Source organism: Lithobates pipiens, unplaced genomic scaffold (genome assembly GCF_037356315.1).
Source record: "Lithobates pipiens isolate NorthernLeopardFrog02 unplaced genomic scaffold, aLitPip1_a1.2 Scaffold_19, whole genome shotgun sequence".
Classification (NCBI taxonomy): Eukaryota; Metazoa; Chordata; class Amphibia; order Anura; family Ranidae; genus Lithobates; species Lithobates pipiens.
This window is the reverse complement of record NW_027507764.1, coordinates 214,678,645-214,702,403: the sequence shown is the minus strand read 5'-3', so window position 1 is coordinate 214,702,403 and position 23,759 is coordinate 214,678,645. Positions and strand designations below refer to the sequence as shown.

At 40.9% G+C, this 23,759-nt stretch overlaps 1 protein-coding gene across 1 annotated transcript in view; it reads left to right on the top strand.

Annotated features, from left to right (window-relative positions):
* Nucleotides 1-23,759, top strand: part of GLI3 (GLI family zinc finger 3) — a 313,436-nt gene that overhangs the window by 143,390 nt on the left and 146,287 nt on the right. Inside the window, exon 4 of the mRNA XM_077491685.1 lies at nucleotides 9,253-9,358. Coding sequence (XP_077347811.1) covers nucleotides 9,253-9,358 — 106 coding nt within the window. The remainder of the gene's footprint in view (nucleotides 1-9,252; nucleotides 9,359-23,759) is intronic.

Below are 23,759 nucleotides of genomic sequence, written 5' to 3'. Positions count from 1 at the left end.
TAACACAAGATACACATACACATAAATATCCTGCCCCAAACCCACACATATGACATGGATGAACAACAGCAATATAGAAAAACACAGCTGTCCGTGCAGGTCAATGCAATATATATCACATGAAAAAGATATAAGAATCTTAATAGATATACAGGTGGTGTTTGAGACTATACAGGTACATGTGTTAATGTGTATGCGGTATGCACAAGATATACATAGATATCCTGCCCTAAAAATTCACATATGATGCGTATGAGTAACCACAGTATGGAAAACCACAGCCGTCTAAGCGTGTCAGTTTGATATTGCAGTGAAATGAAAAATTTAATATCCAATATCAATCCAATCCACTTAAATTAAACCATTCATAGAAATAAGAAATGTCTCAATCAAATTTAAGTCTGCTGGTTTACTTGTGTGTAAAGTGAATATCCAGTAAACTTCCTTTCTGCACAAAATGCCAAACTTATCACCACCTCTGATGGGCATACTTATTTTCTCCATGCCCTGAATAACAAGGCTGGATGTGTTTTTATTATGGTGTTGGACCCAATGCCTGGCTATGTTGGTAGAATGGTCTTTTTCTATATCATGTAGGTGATCATATAGATCAGTGATGGCGAACCTCGGCACCCAAGATGTTTTGGAACTACATTTCCCATGATGCTCCAGCACTCTGCAGTATAGTTGAGCATCATGGGAAATGTAGTTCCAAAACATCTGGGGTGCCAAGGTTCGCCATCACTGATATAGATGGTCTCTCAGACGTTGGGTGGTCCTTCCTATATACTTGATCTGGCATGCGGTGTATGTGATAACATACACCACATAGCGTGTATTACAGTTAATAAAGGATCCAATCCTAAAATATTTACCTGTGGACAACGAAGTGACACGGTCACCTCCTTTGATAAACGAACAATATGAGCAACTTCTTTTGCCACACTTAAAAGTACCCTTGAACTGTAGCCAGTGTGTGGATGGTGGTTCACTAGTATACAGACTAGGTGACAGACATCTACCTAAAGTGGGCACTCTTCTGGAGACAACCTGTATCCCATTAGATAAGATTTGTGCATATATGAGGTCATTGGTCAAAACTGGAAGGTACTTCTTGATAACTTTTTTTATTTAATCAAACTCTATACTATAGGGGGTTGAAAATATAGGGGTACTAGTGAACCGTGAAGTTTTTTGCCTACAATGTTTATTGCCCGGAAATTTATGGTTCATTAAAATATCCCATGGAGTGTTCTCAGTGGTATCTAGGGCCCCCCGTTGATAATGGAGCTGGGATAGCCTCTTTCTTTGAATCTGGACATCATAGGAATGACCTCCCTTTTAAAATCTGATTCTTTACTACATAAACATTTTAGTCTACAGTAGAGCTGCACGATTCTGGCCAAAATGAGAATCACGATTTGTTTGCTTAGAATAAAAAGATCACGATTCTCGTGACGTAAAATCTTTCACATTATACAAAAATAAAATGGGCTAACTTTTTTTTTTAAATTCATTAAAGTAATTTTTTTTAAAAAAATGCATTTAAAAGACCACTGCGCAAATACAGTGTGACATAAAATATTGCAGCAACCACCATTTTATTCTCTAGGGTGTCTAAAAATACTAAATATATATATAATGTTTGGGGGTTCTAAGTAATTTTCTAGCAAAAGAAAAATTACTTTAACTTTAAACCAACAAATGTCAGAAAAAGGTTTAGTGTTTAAGTGGTTAAACTTTTTTCACTTACACACTAGTCTATTCCATTGACAAATTGTTACAATGTTTATACTTAAGTTAAACTGCTAAAGAATGTTGTGAGTCTTGGCAGACTCTCCAGTTTCTCTCTTCCTTTCTTTTGATGGCTGTGGCTTCAGAAGAGCAGAGAGAATTCTTTGCATAGAAAGAATTGTGAAACACTTTAGTCAAGATAGCAGTAATGATTCTTGACGATAAATCATGCAGCTCTAGTCTACAGAACTGCCCAACTAGTATGCTCCTAATAGTATGACCTGGATGATTAGAGTCAGCTTTTTGGAGACTGTTGCCCGCACAGGGCTTACTATATAGACCGGATGCTATTTGATCTGCATTGGCCGGGAGCTGAATATCCAAAAGTTTAATCGATGAGGAATCACTGGCCTGCGAACCACGAATTTAAAGTGGTGTTCCACAAAAAAAAAAATCATTAAAATTCCTAAAAAAAATGTAAAAAAACATTTGGAATTTTTTCTAAATGCCTGTTGCTAGGGGGTCCCTCGTAGTCTGCCTCCTTCAGTGCCTGGGCTGGTGACATCACTTCCCCATCGGTGCAGGAAGGGCTCAGCTCTGCCCCCTCCCTGCTGTCAGTCACCTGGGACACGTGACAGGTCCAGATGACTGCGCGGCCAATCACGGCACCACTCACGCATGCGCAGTGGGTGCCCGACTGTGAAGCCACAGCCGGGTGCCCACAGTTAGAATGCCGGCGCCACCGAGCGGAGGGGGGAACGAGCGGGGGGCTTCGTTCCCCCGCATCGCTGGACCCTGGGACAGGTAAGTGTCCGATTATTAAAAGTCAGCAGCTGCAGTATTTGTAGCTGCTGACTGTTTTTTTTTTTTTTAAGGGGAACACCTCTTAAACTGGTTATCATTCATGAAGTCCAGCCATGTCTCTGAATTAAAATGTTGCCCAGGGGTGATAAACAACAGGTCATCTATATAGTGATAGTATAGCACAGTGTCTGATCAGTGGGGACTATCAGCCCCAAATATGCAGAACTTTCCCACCATCCCGTGTAAAAACTGGCAAAGGATGGTGAGAACTTAGTTGCCATAGAAGCCCCGCACATCTGGAGGTAGAAGTCCCAGTCGAACACAAAAAAAATGATGTGTTAAAAGGAACTCTAAATTCAAAAGAATGGATTCCTGGAGGAAAAGAGAGAATTGGCCCGACCTCTTGGGAACAAAGGAGACTGCTTGTAAACCTAGAGCGTGTGGAATGGAGTAGAGACTGGATACGTCACAAGTAATCAATCTACAGTCCTCCTTCCACACAAAATCTTTGAGCTGGGATAAAAGTTGAGTGGTGTCTTTAAGGAAACCCGGTAGTCAGCACCTAAAGGCTGTAGTTGCTGGTCCATCCAGTGGCTTAAGTGTCATTAAGGGACCCTATCCCAGCTACATGGGTCTGCCTGTAAGAGGACTTAACCCTTTATGTACCTTGGGTAGGTGATAAAATACAGGCATAACTGGGAAATATGGAACATTTTTTTTCTCTTTTATTGAAAAAATGCCCACTGAAACTGCTCTATTCAAAAGATTTGAAAGCTCCCTTTTGAAAGGTAATGTAGGGTCAGATTTGAGTCTTTGGTATGTATTAGTGTCAGATAGCTGTCATAGAGCCTCATTTTTTTTATGTAGTAGAATCAAGGACCACTACCGCACCACTACGTTATCTGCATTTCTAACGACAATAGTAGTGTCATTATTCAGGCTTTTCAATGACTCCCTCTCTTCAGATTTAAGATTATCACGCCCTTTATTAGATGTATGAGTACGTGCTAGGTGTGTCAGGTCCCCCTCAACCAATTTCTGGAATAAATCCATATGCTTTCCACTTGACCCTATAGCATAAAAATCGGATTTTAATTTAAACGATCCTGATAAAGGTTTAAAATGAGGGTCAATGGGGAGAGGATTAGATTCAAGGACTAGAGCGTCAAGATCAAAAAGCTCAGACATCAGAAAAAGATTGAGGAAAGGGAGCCGACTCACCCTGTGTAGTTGATGTTGTTCTAGTGGTATGATCAGTTGTGTCATCTGATACTTCAAAATAATGCTTCAAAGCTCTTGAAAGTTTGTTTACATCCAATATTGTACCAAATAAATCAATGTGGTTCATAGGGCAGAAGTTCAAACCTCCGGACAAGAGTGTCTCTTCAGACAGGGATAATGATCTTTGGGATATGTTAATAACATTGATTGTTAGTTCTGCAGCCGCTCCCGTAGCTGGTAGCGACTTCCATTTGTTTCTCTTATGTTTCCTCCCTCCCCTCCTCGTTTTCTGGATTTTTTATTTTTCTTTTTGTTGATAGTTAGAGTACCTGAGTTTAAATGCTGGGTATCTTTTTTGCCAGGGACATTGGCAATTATCTACAGTGTCTGCAGAGGAGTCAGAAGCCGTGGCTGCAAGGGTGTAATATGCTGGTTCACTCTCCTGATCAGAGAAGCTTACACGTTTTTTTTGGTTGGAACTTTTCTAGATCGGTCTGGTTGAAAAAAAATTTTTTTCCATGTATACACACTAGTGTTCTCATAATTGATTCAATCTCTGATAAGTTTCTCTTTCTTAGTGCCATTATTATGTCATATTTTCAGAGTTTGATACGCTAGGTTTCTATGTTTTTAAGTGCTGTCCACTTCTCTGCACACTAGGTTTCCATTTTAGTCTGATTAGATATGGGAGGAGTTTTGGGGAGTGTTTGTTTCCTCAATTGGTTTTATCTCACTCTATGTATATTTCTATTCTGATTATGGTTACTGGCTATGACTAAGCATCTAATATTAATGAAACACGTTAGCCTTTTCTTCTGTACCAACTGCAACCATGATGTGACAGTTTTGGATTTTTAGTTTTGCCACAAATAAAAAGTGTATATTCGGAGTGCGGCCGTTCAGCTACTTTCTTTGATTGTCTACACGTTTGCAGAGCCTGCACCTGCAGCTGTAAATGGGGTGGGCTTTCATCTGAGACACTAACATGCCTGGAGTGGCACTACTACTTCCTTGTTTGCACTTGATTGGGCAATGGAAGTCAGTTAAGCTTCACCTCAGTTATTTAGCCAAGGGTCTCCAAACTATGGCCTGCAGGCCAAATTCAGCCTGCTATAGGATTGTATCTGGTGCACAGCTAAGATCAGGATCCTTCCACTGCTTGATCTTCCTCCAAGTTAGTTGGTTGCTAAAAGACACTGGGGTCCCAGCAACCAATGATGTTCTTGCCCCAGCAGGAAGATGGAATTGCTTCTGTTCATACCTACTTTACCTCCCACCCTGCTTCTATACTGGCTAGAGCAATGGTTTAAGCAAGGTAAAGGAAGACCACTGATATGGAATGTGATACAAGGGGGGCTCTGATGGAGGCCCTGATGAGCACTGAAAGGAAGGGAAAGGAAGTCCTAAAGTGGACTATGATATAAAGGTAGCTGTGATGGGGACCCTGATATGAGGGGCTCTAAAGGGGACCCTGATGTAAGGGTAATTCTGATGGGGAGTCTGATGCAAGGGAGAACTCCTAATGCAGACACTGATGTAATGGGGGGTGCTGATGGGGGCCCTGACATAAGGGGCTCTGATGGGGACTCTGATATAATGGGGGAACTCTTACTTCTGATGGGGCCTCTGGTGCAAGGGAGGACTCCTAATGCAGAGTCTGATGTAAGGGGGGCTCTGATAGGGACCCTGTTGGAAGGGGAGCTCTGCTGGGAACATACATTTAGGGGTGTTCTTATGGGGCCCTGATATAAGGGGTGATTCCTAAGACTCTGATGTAAAAATTATGAAAAAATTCTTGTTTTCACCCCACCAACGTTTTATATAATATAATAAGGTCTGTGTACTGAAAAGTTTGGGGATCTTTGCTTTGCACTAAGCTAAGGGGAAGTTCCCTTGAAAAGTGAACAGCCTATTTGCCTTTAGCAGATTAATCCAAATATCTACAAACTCTGACTTACCTTTTTTGTTAAAGCATGGATCTGCCACCTAGTGCGTGTATTCCAAATGCTTAAATGTGTTAGGTGAATAGTTTAAATTGTATCAAGATCATTTGCAATATGTAGTGTTTTTTTTTTTGTAGTTTATAGCTCAACAAAACATCAGCTTCTGCTAGCATTTTCTTCCCTAGGTAAAGTGAAAAGTTAAGCCTTGGATTAAAAGTGCCTTGGTATTAGCTTGCTTGCTGTACGGTACATTATACAGTGCTTAGCAGCTGCTTTTTGGAACATCAGTCAGGAAATTGTATGATAAATTGGAGGTAGCCGGGTCCGCAGGCACATTACTCTGCTTCAGCAGTTTTAGCTTGACTTCGGAGAGGCTGTCATGTGATGTTCTGTCAAGGGGTAATGTCAGGAGATTGATCACATACAGTAATATTTTTCACATGTAGTTGCGATATGACGAGTACCAGCTGTTCTATTCATGTGTGAATAATAAACCATGAGATATATAATTGTATCCGATGCACAGTGTTTTATGCAGGGGAGTAATAGTTCCTTAGGTTCAGACAGTTTCTTATGAATGATTTACTGTATTTGCAGGGAATTTCTATACAGATACTTTATGTGTCAAACACAACAGAACCGTTATTCGTGACACAAGTTGGAAGTGTTGCTGGATGTTCAGACAAGCAAAACTAACAATTATGTGTATCCTTTCCTCCTTTCCTTTGCTGAATGGCATTTGGCAAGAAATTTGGTTTCAATTCTTAATACTGAGCCTAGTCATACATTTTAGGATTTCTCTTATTTAGGCTTGCAGGCTGATCAAGAGAGGTCACTTTATTCTCCCACCTATGCAGATTACTCCCAATTAGCGTAGGTGGGGAAATCTGCAGTGCCAGCTATTGTATTCAAGCAGCCACAGCACCAGCATCTGTCTGAATACCTGAACAGTGACTGCATCTGATTGGATGCAGTCACAGTTCAACTGACAACTTTCCACCCAGCTCCTTTGATATCAATTGAGTTGGGCAAGCTGGGTGCTGGCAGGGCTATCCACAGCTCAGATTTCTCTGATTTGGCAAAAATTGAGCCATGTGTGGCCAGCTTTACTCCTAGACTGGCTTTTTGTAATAAAGTTAACAGTATTGTCTGTGTTATGCTACAGCTTTGTTTGTCAAGTAAACGCATCATTTCCTAATCAGTACAGGACATGATCTGCACTACTCTGTACATTTTAGAAAGATACAAAGGGAGTTATGTGCTCATTGAAAAAAGATACTAAAGTCTTGTTTTTTTCATTTAAAAATAACAAACATGTTATACTTACCAGCTCTGTGCAGTTGGTTTTGCACAGAACAGCCCAGATCCTCCTCTTTTCAGGTCCCTTGCCGGCGCTACTGGCCCCTCCCTCATGTTGATTGCCCCCACAGCAAGAAGCTTGCTATGGGGGCACCCAAGCTGAGCCGCTGCTCTGTGTGTCCATTCAGACACAGAGCCGTGGCTCGGCCCCACCATCTCTCCTTTCTCATTGACTCACTGACTTTGATTGACAGCAGCTGGAGCCATTGGCTCCCCTGCTGCTGACTTAGCTGACTTAGCCAATGAGGAGGTAGAGACCCAACAGCTGACTCTTGTGCAACATCCCTGGATCGAGATGGGGCTCAGGTAAGTAATAGGGGGGCTGCTGCAAACATACTTTTTTTATCTTAATGCATGGAATCCATTAACATAAAAAATAATAACTGCCTCTTGTAATCTTCTGTATACCAGCACTCAGACTGGGAAAGGAAGGGCCACCATCATAAGCTAAATAGTCTCTGCAACAGTGCACATGCGCTGACTGTAAACACCATGATAGGAGAATAGAGCAGGGATTACCTCACCTGTGTACTGCTATTGCTTCATTGTCCAATCAGCATCTAAGGGATGTGTCCTGCTGTACTGTTGGCCATGCTATCTGGCTGGTTTGTGCAGACAAGGGTATCTGCACAAAATTTACACAGCGATTAATGGGTAAAACAGTATTTATATATGCATGGTAAATAATTAGCTGCTTGCGTTGGAGTTGACATTTGCAGCGCAAAAATACATAAGTATATGTACTTGTGACCATTAGCATATGTGTTGGTATGCATTCTTTCTTTTAAATTAGTATCACTAGTATATTCAGAACTTGGCTGTTTCTTTGTCTTCTGTCAGGGTGTCTTTCTGTAGATTTCCAACATTGTCTCCAACATGAACACTTCCAAGCAGACTGCATTCAACATTCCAACAAAAGTTCTGCATGTGTATTTTGCTCCAGAAGTAAGGAAAGACCATGATTAGGATAATACTCCAGTTTGATAAACATGCCTATGAGATCTTATACTTGCCCTTTGAATCTATATGTTAAACTAGTCCTTTGAATGTTCTCATTTAAAGTAGAAGTCATGTGTAAACATGCTCCCTTCTCATTCTAAGCCCTATACTAACTAGCCTTTAAAGAAAAGATGTATATATACTTACCTACTCTAAGGGCCCTCCGGTGTGGTTACATGATTGCCCGAGCAGCGAAGTTTCAGGGAAGAGGAGAGGGCAGTGACAACAGCTGCAGTGCCCGAGTGGTGACGTCACTCATAAGCTACATAAACTATGTCCGATTTTCCTCCTCTCCCCTGAAGCCAGTGGTGGGAGCCGGTCACGTGACCAGATCGGATCACACTTAGATAGGTAAGTATACACAGCTTTCCTTTACAGGCTGGTTAGTATTGGGCTTAGAATAGGGGTGGGAGCAGGTTTTGGATTAGAAAGGTTTAGACTGAACTTCTACTTTAAGGTTAGTTAACATAAGATGAAATAGAATGAGACAAAGTGTACTGTTAACCTGACTGGGTGATTGGTATTCAAAAAATGCTTTTAGATATCATCCCTTAATAAACAGAGAATGTAGGAATAAAAACACAGTGGTCAACACTTCCACCTAGCAGCACTAGAGTTGTTGGTTTGAATCCCAATCATGTCACTACCTGCCTGGAGTTTGCATGTTCTCCCTTTACCTGCATGGATTTCCTCCAGTTAGTCTGGTTTCCTCCCACACTCCAAATACATGCTGGTAGTTTATTGACTCCTGTCTAAGTTGACCCTGGTATGTGTATGTGTGAATGTGAATTAGGGACTTTAAATTGTAAGCTCCTTGAGGGCAGGGACTGAAGTACAATATATATGCAAAGCGTTACATAAATGTACACGCTATATAAATACCTATAATAAATAAATAAACTAAAATTATGAGGCTTTGTATGACTGCACAGCTTGGAAAGTTACTTCTTAAAGCTAACATCTAACAATCAAAATGCATATATTCAAGTAAAATACTGTATATCTGTATCTAGCTTGGAATTTCTTTACTCTCTTATATGCTCTATGGAATACTTTACATGTTGGTAACTTTATTCAATATTATGTAGCTGTTATGTAACATATTGTATATTTTTAAAGAGTATAACACAGGACAAGTTGTGCCTTTTTTTGGTGTGCCTGCAACTTATAGACAATGTATCTTTCCTTTTAGCTCCACCTCACCTATTTCCAGCATTTCATCCTCCAGTGCCAATTGACGCAAGACATCATGAAGGCCGATATCACTATGAACCTTCCCCTATCCCTCCACTGCATGTGTAAGTATATCTTTTGATAACAAATTTGCGCTGCGATTAACAAAAATAATTGATGACAATCTTGTTTAACCTCCCTGGCGGTATGATTAGTTCTGATTTTAGGTGCTGAAAGCGGTACAATTATTTTGCATGGAAATTTGGCATTTTATACTGTAGTCCTGTAATTCTTAGGAATAACTCTCTTAAATCTGTTCAAACCAGGGTCTAGCAGACATCCCGGGTATGATAAAATTTATAATATAATAAATAATGATAATAAATAATAATAAAAATTATTCAATAATGTAATCAAATCCAAAAACACTGAAATTTGCTCATTTGCAGAATTGTTGCTGTCATTAGATTTAGTGTTTGATGACGAATTTCCCCACAAATCGCTATTGCTCAATTCTGCAAGTGATTATAATTTATTATCGCTGTTTTCTAGTTGGTCTAAAATCACTTTTGACATAAAGGGACAGTTTTTGGTTGCTATGGCCAATCTCCAAATTCCAGGCAGAAAAAACTGTATTTATAATATAAAAGTGCATGCAGGGCACTGCACAGACCACTAGGGACAAAGGGGGTGTGTAATTTTTTTATACAGTACTGTAATCTGTAAGATTACAGTACTATGTGTGTTTTTACTTTTTTGAATTTGGTGCCGATCTCCGTAACGTCGCAGGGAACGGATCTCGGCGGCACTCGGGCACTGTGTGAATCGAGCGGAGGACAGCTCGATCACACAGCGAGGAGGACATCGCTGGATCCAGGGGACAAGGTAAGTAAGTCTCCCTGTATCCAGCGATGCGATCCCGAGTCTGGCTTGGGGTTACCGCTTATGGTACTGAAATCCCAGCCCAAGCCAGACTCGAGATCACCGCCAGGGAGGTTAACACAGTCCACAACCTACCTTCTATTATCTGTTATGTGACAACATTTGTGCTCATAAGTTTACATACCCTGGTCAGAATTTATAATTTCTTGCCCATTTTTTTAGAGAATATGAATGATAACACACAAACTTTTCTTTCACTCATGGTTAGTGTTTGGCTGAAGCCATTTATTATTAATCAACTGTGTTTACTCTTTTTCAATCATAATCACAACAGAAACTACCCAAATCACCCTGATCAAAAGTTTACATACCCCAGTTCTTAGTATCGTGTATTGCCCCCCTTTAACGTCAGTGGCAACTTGAAGTCTTATGTGGTATTTGTGCATGAGGCTCCTTATCCTCTCATATGGTAAAGCTGCCCATTCCTGTCATGCTGTCTTGCATGAATTGCTCATTTGAGATCTCCCCAGAGTGGTTCAATCATATTGAGGTCAAGAGACTGAGATGGCAACTTCAGAACCTTCACTTTATTCTGCTGTAGCCAATGACATGTCGACTTGGCCTTATGTTTTGGATCATTGTCATGTTAAACTGTCCAAGTATGTCCCATGTGTGGCTTCCTGGCTGATGAATGCACATGTTCCTCCAGTATGTACTAGTTTTTGATAAGATACTGACTTCATCTTGCCAACAATTTTGACCAAATTTCCTGTGCCTTTGTAGCTCACACATCCCCAAAACATCAGTGATCCCCCTGCATGTTTCACAGTAGGAATGATGTACCTTTCATCATAGGCCTCTCCAAATGTAGTGTTTATGGTTGTGGTCAAAAAGCTCAATTTTGGTCTCATCACTCCAAATGACTTTGTGCCAGAAGGTTTGAGGCTTGTCTCTGTGCTGTTTGGTGTATTGTAAGCGGGATACTTTGTGGCATTGGCATAGTAATGGCTTTCTTCTGGCGACTCGACCATGCACCCCATCTTTCTTCAAGTGCCTCCTTATTGTGCATCTTGGAACAGCCACACCACATGTTTTCCAGTCCTGTATTTCACCTGAAGTTTTTTGTGGGTTTTTCTTTGCATCCCGAATAATTTCCCTACCTGACTGTGGTTTGGTTTCAACAGAATCCTTAATTTTCCACTTCTTAATTAGAGTTTGAACACTGCTGATTGACATTCTCAATTCCTTGGATGTCTTTTTTCTATCCTTCCCTATGACACAAGGTAAAAATCATAATGGAATAGCAAATGTGAAACCAGGCATATTCTACCTTTTGTAAAAAAAAAAGTAATAAATGCCACCTTTTGCAAAAAGTGTGTTTATTGATTTTTTGCAAAGTAATGCACCTATGAGCCGTGTATAATTGGTGCAGTGTAGAGGAAACAATGAACTACAAATGGGTTGATGGCATTGTGCTTCATTGAGAACTATAACTCCTTCTACCAAGGTGGTAGAATTGTCAGTGCTCAAATCCAAAAAGCAGCAACACCGCTCTCTATTCACTTTCTGGATTCACTGGAGACTCTGAGAGCAACTGGAACCATAGACTCCTGTCAGTCAGACTCCTATGAGAAGGGGGCTTTCTAATGCTTTGTGTGTCTGGATGTATACAGCCTGGCTTGGGAGCGCATGTGCACAAGTGTCCCCTTATCACCCAGCTTGCTCCTGTCAAGAGAGCAAAGAGAGCCGCTGCTCTCAGGCACATTGCTGGATGGAGATCGGGGTCAGGTAAGTATAAGGGGGGGGGGGGGGGGGGGGTGCTGCACACAGGCTTTTACTTTAGGCTAAGTTCACACTATAGATCGCAGCAGCTCATAGCAGGAGTCCGGTGTGTCTTCATTCACTGTTTCAGGTCTGATTTCAGCCCGAATTTTGGTCTGAATTCGGACCTGAAAAGGACCAAAAGACGCACAGGACTCCTGTGCAATTTGCATTGGAGCCGCTGCAAAGATGTGTGAACAGGCTCCATAGAGAGCTGGTCACAATCTCCTGCAATGCAAATTGAATGTGGGGAAACCCACATCCAATTTGCATAGGTGTGGATCCTAAATGAAGAGAATGATTTAAGGAAAAAAAACGTTCTGCCTTTATAACCACTTTAAGCGTACCAGCTGTGTAAATCCCTCTCCTGCCAGTCCCTTCTCTGCAAGCAAGTAAATGTTGTTTTACTTTAGTAGCACTTACAATAGTAGTATCTAGAATGATGATAAATGAGTTTCTCTGTTAAACAAGGCCTCCTCTGTGAGTAGAATTAATTGATATTAACTATCCTAACTACATGCTGAAGTACACATATTATGATGTTTGCTCTAGTCTAGCCATTAACAAGCTGTAATTGCAGGGAAAGTTTGCCAGAAAGAATACAATAAATCAGTGTCAAAAGAAAAAAAAATCTATTGCACTTTTGCCAGCCACTATGTTTGGCATTCACAATTTATGGTTCTTGCGTTTGTTTGTGAAGATGGTTGTACATCTTCACCACTCTTAGTTGGGACCTTTAATGCCTAAGTACATTTTTTACTGCATCGTGGCCCTCTAGGGTTGCCGGGATATTCACTGCAATATACACAAAGAGAAAGTACTCTTTTTGTCTTTATATTATGGATATATTATAGAAAATCGCTGATAAATTTTACCAACATGTTTAATGTGTTTAATTCTCTATATTTGTAAGCACATTCCCTGACACCAGTTCAAAAAGGCATCTCCTGAGTTTTTCCAAAATCTATTTTTCAGCTTTGGCAGATCCCTTTACATGTATATATTGATGATTGCATAATATTTTTAGATATACTGTATCTATACGCATTTTAATATTTTAAAGTCCATTTGTTTATATACACATCAAGCCATTTGTTACTCCTATCATAGTCCAAGATACTAGCCTAAATATTTTCATGACTAGAGGTCATTGAAGGTTAGATTCCCAAGTGAAATTTAGCAGCATTGGCATGGATCAGTCAACTTGCCAATAACTTCTGATTAATTTTCCTACCTAAATATCACTTTGTTTTTGTTCATGATATATACAGATTTTATTTTTTAAATGTTTTAATAAACTTGTGCGTTTTTTCATTATGTGCTGATACATGGAAAAAAATTTTTTTTTCTCACTCAATACACATTTTGATAATAATTGTAAAAACTTTTTTACATTAAAGTGGAGCTAAACTCTTCTATAGTTTTCAGCAAAGGAAGCTGCCATCTTAGCCTGTGTTTGATCTTCAACTGACACGATGCTGCACATGTGATCAGTTATGACACCAGCCATTTGATGGTTTGACAATTTGGTTGAGAGTACAATCAACGAGACAGTTACATTCCTGACACTGCTTTGAAACTGTTAAATCAATGGGTTTCATTCCGCTTTAATTATTTTTTTTACATGCTGTGATTGACAGTGACAGCTGCAGCCTTCTGGCTTCAGCTGTCTCTGTGCCTATCTCTACTCTACACAAGGTACAGTTACAGCTGAAACAGGGAGGTTTGTTGATAAACAAATCTAATGTAATAACTGTGCATATTTGTGTTTCCGATCAATAGTGTAGATCAGCTGGTATGGATGGCAATACAGTCTCAGAGCCAGAAGCACGCACTTGGATGAATTATCTTCTTTGACAGTTCAACCCTTTATTGAATGTTTGCATTTTTATTGTGTATAACAAGGGGAAATAATAGAAGTCATGGGGTTACTGATCTCATTTAACATGGCATTAGTTACAAATATGGAGTGATTACACTCATAGAATACACATGAATGTAATTGGAAGAGGTAAAACTTACATTTCACTGCATTTTTCTTATTTTTTGTGCATTACTTGTAATTGTAAAAACAGACAAATAAATAATGTATTTACTCTAAACCCAGGTTCACACCGCTGCGATCTCAGAGATCGCATATGAGTCACACCCACACTGCAGGTGCCGATAAAATGCGATCTCTGAGAAATAGGAATTCAGCCATTCATTTGTATTGCATTGGATTCACACAGAAAATAGTGCATGTACTTGTTTTTCGCCCACACTAGAATCAGATTGCATGGGTGTTCTCACCTATGCAATCCGATTCCTGTGCGAGTTCACAGTTCACGCTGCGATCTGTGAACTAAACTGGGGGTGTCATTAACTTTGTTAATGAGACCCACAGCGGTTCGTACAAGGCAGTGTGAACTGACTGCGGGAGAGGAGCGATGCGGGAACTAGCACTGTAATCACGCTGGTACTCGCATTGTACTAGTGTGAACCCAGGGTAATAGTCAGTTGTCATTTTTATACAGTTGCCCTGCTTACAAATAGAAGGAGCCGAGTATTTTGAAAGATGGCAGTTCCTCATTTGTTTTCTGTGATTATACTTTCCTTGCACATGATTCTAGCACTGCTCTTAGACCTGCAAGCACATATTAAGACTTCATCACAAAAGAGCAGATTAAATTAAAAATATCATAACATGAAATATGTTCCATATTAAGTGGATGACAACTCATTTGCTTCTGAATATAAAGAGAAGTCACAATTCAACCTTCCTTTGTTTTCCTACAGTTCTATTTCATTAGTCATATCATTTCACTTACAGCTGATAATGATACCTAATGTGTAAAATGTAACATATAAGACACAAATATTGCTTCAGTAACATCTTATTTATTTCAATTAATAATGATTTCTATGCATTTCACTGACATAGATGTGACTTGTAATAAAATTGAACTCTAAGCATGCAGCTGTATAAATGCATGGGAATGTATTTTGACTGGCAAAGGAAGTGTTAGCTTTGAGAATTGAGCCCTGAAGCATAGTACCTGATAGCATGATATTTCAATTACTACAGTTAGATTAGTTAAAAAATATTCCTATTTTTTTTTTATGAACAACTACTACCCAATGCCCCGTTACCTGATGATGCGGTAAGGCAGTATCAAGAGCAGTAATATGGAAAGGCCTGCATCTTGTAGCAAGCTATCAGAAATCAGTATCCTAGGGCAAGCTGAATCTCAATTTACTGCACTTTGCGCATTATTGAACTATCCTGAATGGGGCTCTTTGCATGCATACAAACACAATTTCTGTTTAATTCCCCTTTGCCAGTGCTGACCTGTTCCTGAGATACCTAATTAATCATAAGAGTGAAGGAATGCAGGATCTCCATACAGTGTGCATTTGGGGGCTTACTTTGAGCTCCTTGGACAAAACTCCTGTGTTCTTTGTGCTTCAGTCAGCAGTATTAGGTATGAACTCTAGTATTCACAAGCAGTGAACCTGAAGCAAGCTGCTTCTATAGACTGCTGTCAAACCTGTTGCATTGGTTGATGAAGCACTGAACTGTAACAGAGTTTCTCCCCAGCACAAAGCTACCTCTCATGGTCAACACAGCAGAGTTCTACACCTCACTTCCTGATCCTTCACATATACAGCTATAGATTTGATAGTGTCGTTTGTGTATAGAGTCACTTCAAATATATACCTATGTTTATACTTACTTTCCAATATTTTTGAATGCTATATGGAGTATTTACCATTCATTCTCAGATTTGTATGTACCTTTTTTATGATTTCTTTTTTATGTGTTGATTGCTTTCTGTGATATTTTAAATACTAAGCAAGTTTACAATGCTGTTACATGAACATAAATGTCTGTTACACATCTGCTAAGATTTACATAATGTTACATGTTTGAAACAACTGAGTTTTTATTGCCTGTAGCATCTGACTTCTCTTTTTTTATTCTAATATACTGAGCTTGAAAGACAAACTGTAAAATCTCATTGGTTGTTATGGGCAAAAAGAACTGTTATTTATTTTCAAGAATATAGGGTATCACTTAACTTTGCACGGCCATGGCCTTAGCTGCTTTAAAAAGAAAAAAAAATACTGCATAGTCATCATAAGGCATGGCAATGCAAAGCCAATGTGTGTAATTCTTTACTTTTGCTTAGGGACACTGAAGTATGTAAATGAATGAAGGAGAAAAATATTAGAGAGTGTGGTCACATGATGCTTGCATGAAGCAGAACTTTAGAACTCTGGGAAACGTTGCAGTTTGCGCACAGCATGGAGTATAAACTGCAGTCCACAGCATTAATGCAACTTACAGCTGAGATCCAATAACAGTGTCCATTCTCTGCTATAAATAGCTCCCATGGTGTTACATTTCATTTTTTATATCTTTTTTTCAGGATTTATTTAAAATATTCTTGATGATTCATGTGGCATTTATGTCCTGGAATCCATCTGCCCTTAGCTCAGGCATGCAGACAGGAAGGTTTGCTTAGATTTTCCTAGGCCAGAAACCAGGAAGCAACTGAAGAACTGTAAAAAAAAAAAAAAAGTTTAAAACAAATAAATAGAATAAATGTCCAATCTAATTACTAATTGGAGCAGCATATAGATTAAAAATAGTTAATGTTGACTGAGAGCATTTAGTTTGGATTTAAATTAAATGAATCCATGTCCTGACATCATCTGGGTGGCATTTAAAAGGTAGTTTGGTAATTTTTTTTCTTTCATTGCCAAGATGTTTGTTGTATTCTCTCTTGCTTTTGGGATCCCTGATCTTTTCCATCCAGTCTGCTCTTTTTGCCAGCACATATTATGCATGAATAACATTCTTTGGGGCACCAGACCCTTTTTTCTCTTGAGAGATTGATTCATACTTTATTTTATTAGTCCCATCTTACAGCTGCCCTGTACCATTAAACTGCTTTATATGTACTTTGTATTACTTGTACTGTGTAACTTGACTTAAAGCGGAGGTCCACCCTAAAGTGGACCTTCCGCTCATCTGAACCCTCCCCCCCTCCGGCGCCACAATTGGCACCTTTAAGGGGGGAGGGAGGTGCAGATACCTGTACAGTACAGGTATCTGCACCCACTTCCGGGATAGCTCACTGCGGAAAGGGGCGTAGATTACGCCCCTTTCCGTGAGTGCCCGCCCCTTTCCGCAAGTGCCCCGCTGCCTGCTGGGAAACACACAGATCCCAGAGGCAGCGGGGACCGTCCTTATTGCGCAGCGCGACTCGCGCATGCGCAGTAGGGAACCGGGAAATGAAGCCGAAAGGCTCCATTTCCTGATTCCCATACCCAAGATGGCGGCGGCAGCACCCGAGAGACGATCTAGAGATCGGCTTCGGATGCCGACATCGCGGGCGCGCTGGACAGGTAAGTGTCACTATTTTAAAAGTCAGCAGCTTCAGTATTTGTAGCTGCTGGCTTTTAAAAAAAAAAAACACGGAGTCCCGGCGGACTCCCACTTTAATTAGACTGTAGACCAGCCTATTGCTGACTGTCACATGGATTGTATACAACTCATCCTGTTTCATCCTTCACTAGCCCTTATATTTATTAGATCTTTTGTGTACCGGAAAGCATGAGATCTACCTCACATTAAACTGTAGTTAATCAAGAATATACAATACTCAAAGAAATAACAACATTGTTTCACACATTGATATATATTCAATAAGGCTCTGAATTGCCCTATCCTGTGCAGCAGTGAACTGTTTTCAGTAAAGTGAAATTTTAAGGCTTGCTTGTGGGTTATTGTACTTTGCTATGTTTGCTCTCCCCAGATAAACAAAACTAACTGCAGAACTGTAGATTTGACACATTTTAGGAATTATGTTTTGTTGGGTTATTTTCGGGGCTTAAAGTGGAGGGCCACCCTGAAAAAAAAAAAAATATTAAAAATTACAAAAAAATCTAAAAAAAAAAAAAAAATTTAATTTTTTTTTTTTTTTACTTACCAGAAGTGCCTGTTGCTAGGCACATAATCCTAATCTTCCTCTTCCTCCTCCGAGGAGATGTTCTTTCTTCTCTCCTCCGTGCGGCGTCTTCTGGGTAATGGGTCGCGCTGTGTTCTGGGAACTGTGTGTTCCAGAACACAGCGCGTCCCATTCACAAAGCGCTGCGTGACTCGCGCATGCGCAGTAGGAAATGACCAGTGAAGCCGTAAGGCTCCACTGCCTGTTTCCCTTACAAGGAATGGCGGCGCCGGGACCAGAGAGCCGAGGGATGGGTCGGCCTCGGGCGGCTGACATCGCGGGCGCCCTGGACAGGTAAGTGAGCGGATTAAGTCAGCAGCTGCAGTGTTTGCAGCTGCTGACTTTTTTTTTTTTTTTTTAAACGGCCCTCCGCTTTAAGTTTTAATCATTATGAGGTGTGTGCTGTATATATAGCAGCAAAAACATGTAGTACAGGCATAGATATATGAGCAAGTTAAAAAAGATCCTACAAGCCACGGCCTGGGAGTAATTTGCAGGTCCAGCTTTCAGAAACCATGGGGGGTTATTTACAAAAGGCAAATCCACTTTGCACTTCAAGTGCACACTACAAGTGCAAAGCTTACTGCGATTTTTTTTACCAAAAATATGTAGAAAAATACATATCGGCTTAAACTAAGGAAAAAAAAAACTTTTTTCTGAAAAAAAAATTGGGATATTTATTATAGCAAAAAGCAAAAGATAGTGGGGGTTATTTACAAAAGGCAAATCCACTTTGCACTACAAGTGCAACGTGCACTTGAAATTGCCCTGAAAGTGCACGTGGAAGTGCAGTCACTGTAGATCTGAAATTAGGGGAAGCTCTGCTGATTTTATCACTCAATCATGTGCAAGCTAAAATGCTGTTTTTTTTTTTTTTTCCTTTCATGTCCCCCTCGGATCTACAGCAACTGCACTTCCAAGTGCACATTCAGTGCAATTTCAGGTGCATTTTGCACTTGTACTGTGCACTTGAAGTGCAAAGTGGAGTTGCCTTAAGTGAATAACCCCCCATGGGTTTCTAAACTATGTGAAGCACCATAAATCAATGATCTCAATCTTGTGATCTAACTGCGGGTTTAGTACAGTTCTAGGGCACAGAGGAGAATGTGTACAAGCTGTGGGAGTTTTGCTGTTTTCCTTATACAGATTAGGGTAAAGCTTAGGTTTAAAAATTGCAAGACTTGCCATGATGCGAGTCCAGGCCAGGGCCTTCCACATGTGCACATTTTAACCGCTTCAGCCCCGAAAGATTTTACCCCCTTCCTGACCAGAGCACTTTTTGCGATTCGGCACAGCGCCGATTTAACTGACAATTAACGCTGCACCAAAACAAAATTGACGTCCTTTTTTTCCCACAAATAGAGCTTTCTTTTGGTGGTATTTGATCACCTCTGCAGGTTTTTATTTTTTGCTCTATAAACAAAAAAAAGAGTGACAATTTTGAAAACAAACGCAATACTTTTTGCTATAATAAATACCGTATATACTCGAGTATAAGCCGAGATTTTCAGCCTCTTTTTTGAGGCTGAAAGTGCCCCCCTCGGCTTATACTCGAGTCATCGCTGTCTGCCCGCTCGATCAGCGTGTCGAGCAGACAGACAGCGGCCATTCTATAATTTAAAAGCCGCGCCTCCGGCTCCGCCTTCGCCTGTGATAGGCGGAACACTGAATTTCCCAGCAGCCTGTGTTCCGCCTATCACGGGCATCGTCTCATCCTCGTACTACGGACGAGGATGAGACGATGCCCGTGATAGGCGGAACACAGGCTGCTGGGAAATTGAGTGTTCCGCCTATCACGGACATCCGATAGGCGGAACAGCAGTCAGTGGGAAATTGAGTGTTCCGCCTATCACCGACGGAGGCGCGGCTTTTGAATCCTAGAATGGCCGCCGACGAAGAGCTGAAGGACGGAGGCTCGGCTCGGGACGGGCCGGGCCGGGCCGGGCCGGGACGGGACGGGCCGGGACGGGACGGGCCGGGCCGGGACGGGACAGGCCGGGCCGGGACGCAGGCTGGACGGGACGCAGGCTGGACGGGACGCAGGCTGGACGGACACAGGCAGGCTGGACACAGGTAGGCTGCACGGACACACACACACACACACACACACACACACACACACACACACACACACACACACACACGGATGCATGGACACACACACACACACACACACACGGATGCATGGACACACACACACACACACACACACGGATGCATGGACACACACACACACACACACGGATGCATGGACACACACACAGGGATGGATGGACCCACAGGGATGGACGGACACACAGGGATGGACAGGCATGTCTCACCCTCGGCTTATACACGAGTCAATAATTTTTTCCAGTTTTTTGGGGGTAAATTGGGGGCCTCGGCTTATATTCGGGTCGGCCTATACTCGAGTATATACGGTATTCCCCAAAAATATCTAAAAAAATGTTTTCCCTCAGTCGGCAAGTGGTGAAATTATAACTAAAAGCAAAACTTTTTTTTTAGTTTTGGATAGTGTGGAGAGGGCTTAGAACACCTGTCAGTTTTTATTGCTGTCTGTGCCCCCCTTAAGGAAATTCACCCCCTCTATTTGTCCTGTTTACCATTATCATTGAAAGTGAAAGTAAAAGAAAATCACGGATTCTGGGTTGTCCCCAGAAAAGTAATAGAGGGGAAATCTTCCAATGGGAACACTAGTTCTGGTGACCCGGAAGTCCCCAAGGAATTCCCCTAATTTGCAATTTCCCTCTACTTCCTGTTTGCTATGGGACAGGAACTGAAGGGGAATCTCTGCAATGGGACACAGATGGCAAGCAAAAAATCTGACAGTGGTTATAACCTTCCCATGCTGTATCCAAAAAAAAAAAAGTTTTGCCTATAGTACTGTTTTAACTCTGTCTTCTAGTCTGTTTTTGCTTTTCAGTGGCTGACATTTTAAAAACTTTGTCAGAAGGTGGAAACACTGCATCCTGGAGCCCAGGCACTATGCAGAAAGGTGAAGATTTGGTTTCAGCCTAAGGTCCTCCTACATTCCTCAGACATTTTTAATCCAACCTATGTGGCTAGACTCTTGTCACCTAATTAGTTAACCACATGCCGACCAGCCGCCGCAGTTGTACTGCAGCAGAATAGCATAGCTGTGCGAAACGACATTATGTAAGGTTGCTTCGACCTGTGGCCACTAGGGGCCCCGAGCCGATGCGAGTGCCTGGCGGTCTCGATCACCGCCGGGCTACTACGGTTGCCGGTGAGACACATAGAACCCGGAACTGTGTGTGTAAGCACACAGTTTCCGGTTCTCTGAGGGGAGAACTGACATTTGTTATCTTCCCTGCACAATCCCCATCCCCCTTCAGTTAGAACACAAACTAGGACACACTTAACCCCTTCACTGCTCCCTAGTGTTAACCCCTCCACTGCCAGTGACATTTTTACAGTAATCAATGCATTTTTATTTGCACTGAACGCTGTATTAATGCCAATGGGGCCAAAAATGTGTCAAAATTGTCCGACATGTCCTTCATAATGACACAGTCCCGATAAAAATCTCAGATTGCTGCCATTACTAGTAAAAAAAATAAAAAATAATAAAAATGCTATAAATCTATCCCCTATTTTGTAGATACTATAACTTTTGCGCAAACCAATCAATAGACACTTATTGCGATTTTTTTTTTACCAAAAATATGTAGAAGAATACATATTGGCCTAAGCTGTGGAATAGCACAAAAAATAAAAACCACAGAGGTGAATACCACCAAAAGAAAGCTCTATTTGTGGGAAAAAAGGGACATCAATTTTGTTTGGATGCAATGTCGCACGACTGCACAATTTTCAGTTAAAGCAACACAGTGCCGTAGCGCAAAAAGTGCTCTGGTCAGAAAGGGGGTAGAATCTTCCAGGGCTGAAGCGGTTAAGTAGTCCAGAGAGAAGGAAAGCCCTGTATAAGGCCCCTTTCACATGGGGCGGATCCTCCTTATTGGTCCGGTGACACGCGCCTCCCCTTAGAGGACAATGGGTGGACCAATCAGGTCCACCTGAAAAATGGACAGGCGGACCCGATCGAAAAGGGGCCTAAGACAGTTTATGGGAGATTACATGAATATAGTGGATTTGATTCCTGTTTCACTCCCTAGAAGGGAAGTAAATTACCTGATACCCCATACTTGGAGGGGTCAGTAATCCTCTTTACTCCACATGTCTAAACAGAATGGTGGGGAAGTAAAAAATATGATTATATGATACTAGGGACAGAGGTATGTTAAGTGACCATGTAACTTTGCCTTGGGAAAATAAAGGGACTCTTTAAATGCACCATTTTTATGCTAGACGACTGCATACCAATTCATTTTCAGTGAGATATTTTATGTAATATGGGGTATCTTCTACATCTGAGTGGCTAAATATATGAATTTGTACAAATAGAGTCATCTATCATTCATGTTGATCCATTTTTTTTTTCTGACCACCTACTTGATTTTGTTGCCTTATACAATGACATACATATTATTGTTGATGCTTTGGGCCTCTCTCTAGTTGGTTCAGATAAGCCATTAGGAGGTTATCTGTCTGCAGTCCAGCCATTCAGATCTTCTTGAAGGCCTAAAAAATAATCTGAGGTGTTGAGGTTAAGCAAAGAGATGGGGGAAGGAAAATGCAGGTTACATGCAGTGTTTTCCTGAAGCTGTATAGTGATACTAAGCACATCCACTCTGTGGCTGAGACTTCATGATTAATGGTGTTTATTCTTGACAGAAGCCTCCTCTATTTATCTGCAATACAGTTTAGCGATTTTATCAGTCACCTGAATGAGAAATATTCAGTCATACCAATATTGCAGTGTAAATTGAGTAGAGTCACTTTTTATTATATCTCACAGCCTTATCATCCTCACAGTAATTTTCTCGCAGTGGTTTGATACGGAAAGGCTGGATTTAGCTGTACTTGACACAAAGCCTCTTCAATTCCACTGAAAGTTCAGACTGCTCTTAGAAATGCAAAAGAAAAAAAAAATACCTCACTCTTATCCAAGCAATTTCAGGATTTGAAAGAATACAGATAAAGAAGCTGAGACCTGGATGGGGAAAACGATGTAAATGTGGAATCGTCTAATAGCAGTAAAGTGACTTGTGAAAAGGTCCTTCAGTATTATAACTTTGAGGCTCAGTTTAAAGCATTTAGCCTTGATATGTAGCTCCGTTTGTTCTAATCAATGACAACCTGGCTTTGGTCTCAGGGAGACCTTCTCCTTCATCTGAATGATTACAAACCCCATACGGCTGTTTAGATGTTTCCATGCAGTATTTACAGTAATTTGAAATGAAGCTGCAAAAGGTACGTGCATATCTAATAATAAGAGGCAGCCAGCTAATACAATCTGAGGCTCTTGCGGAGTGAGCAAAATTGCTTAAAGCTAGTAAATGCATAAGTCAGCATTTTATAAAGAGATAAATATATGTCAGCTATTTTTAATAGTTTATTACACTACTAATTGCCCATCTGTGACTACTTTCTTTGGTTACTTACCTCACTTTACTAGACAGTCTTTTCCCATATGCCACTGGCATAATGTGCTTTGAAGATAAGAGTCAGAATCGACTGGGTTTTAAAGCTAACCTGTGCTAAAATGCAGCGTAAAGCAATGCAAATAATCATATGCCTAAGTTTAGGAAGCAAGAGTAAGAGAAGGGCTAAAATACCTTTTCTGCACTAGGCTACCCCCTGTGCTGGTCAGAATGAGCCACCCAAAGCAGGAAGTTAGGAGAAGCAGCTTTATCTTTATGATTTTTTTTTTGCTTTTAACATTATTTTTTTTTTGTCCATCCTA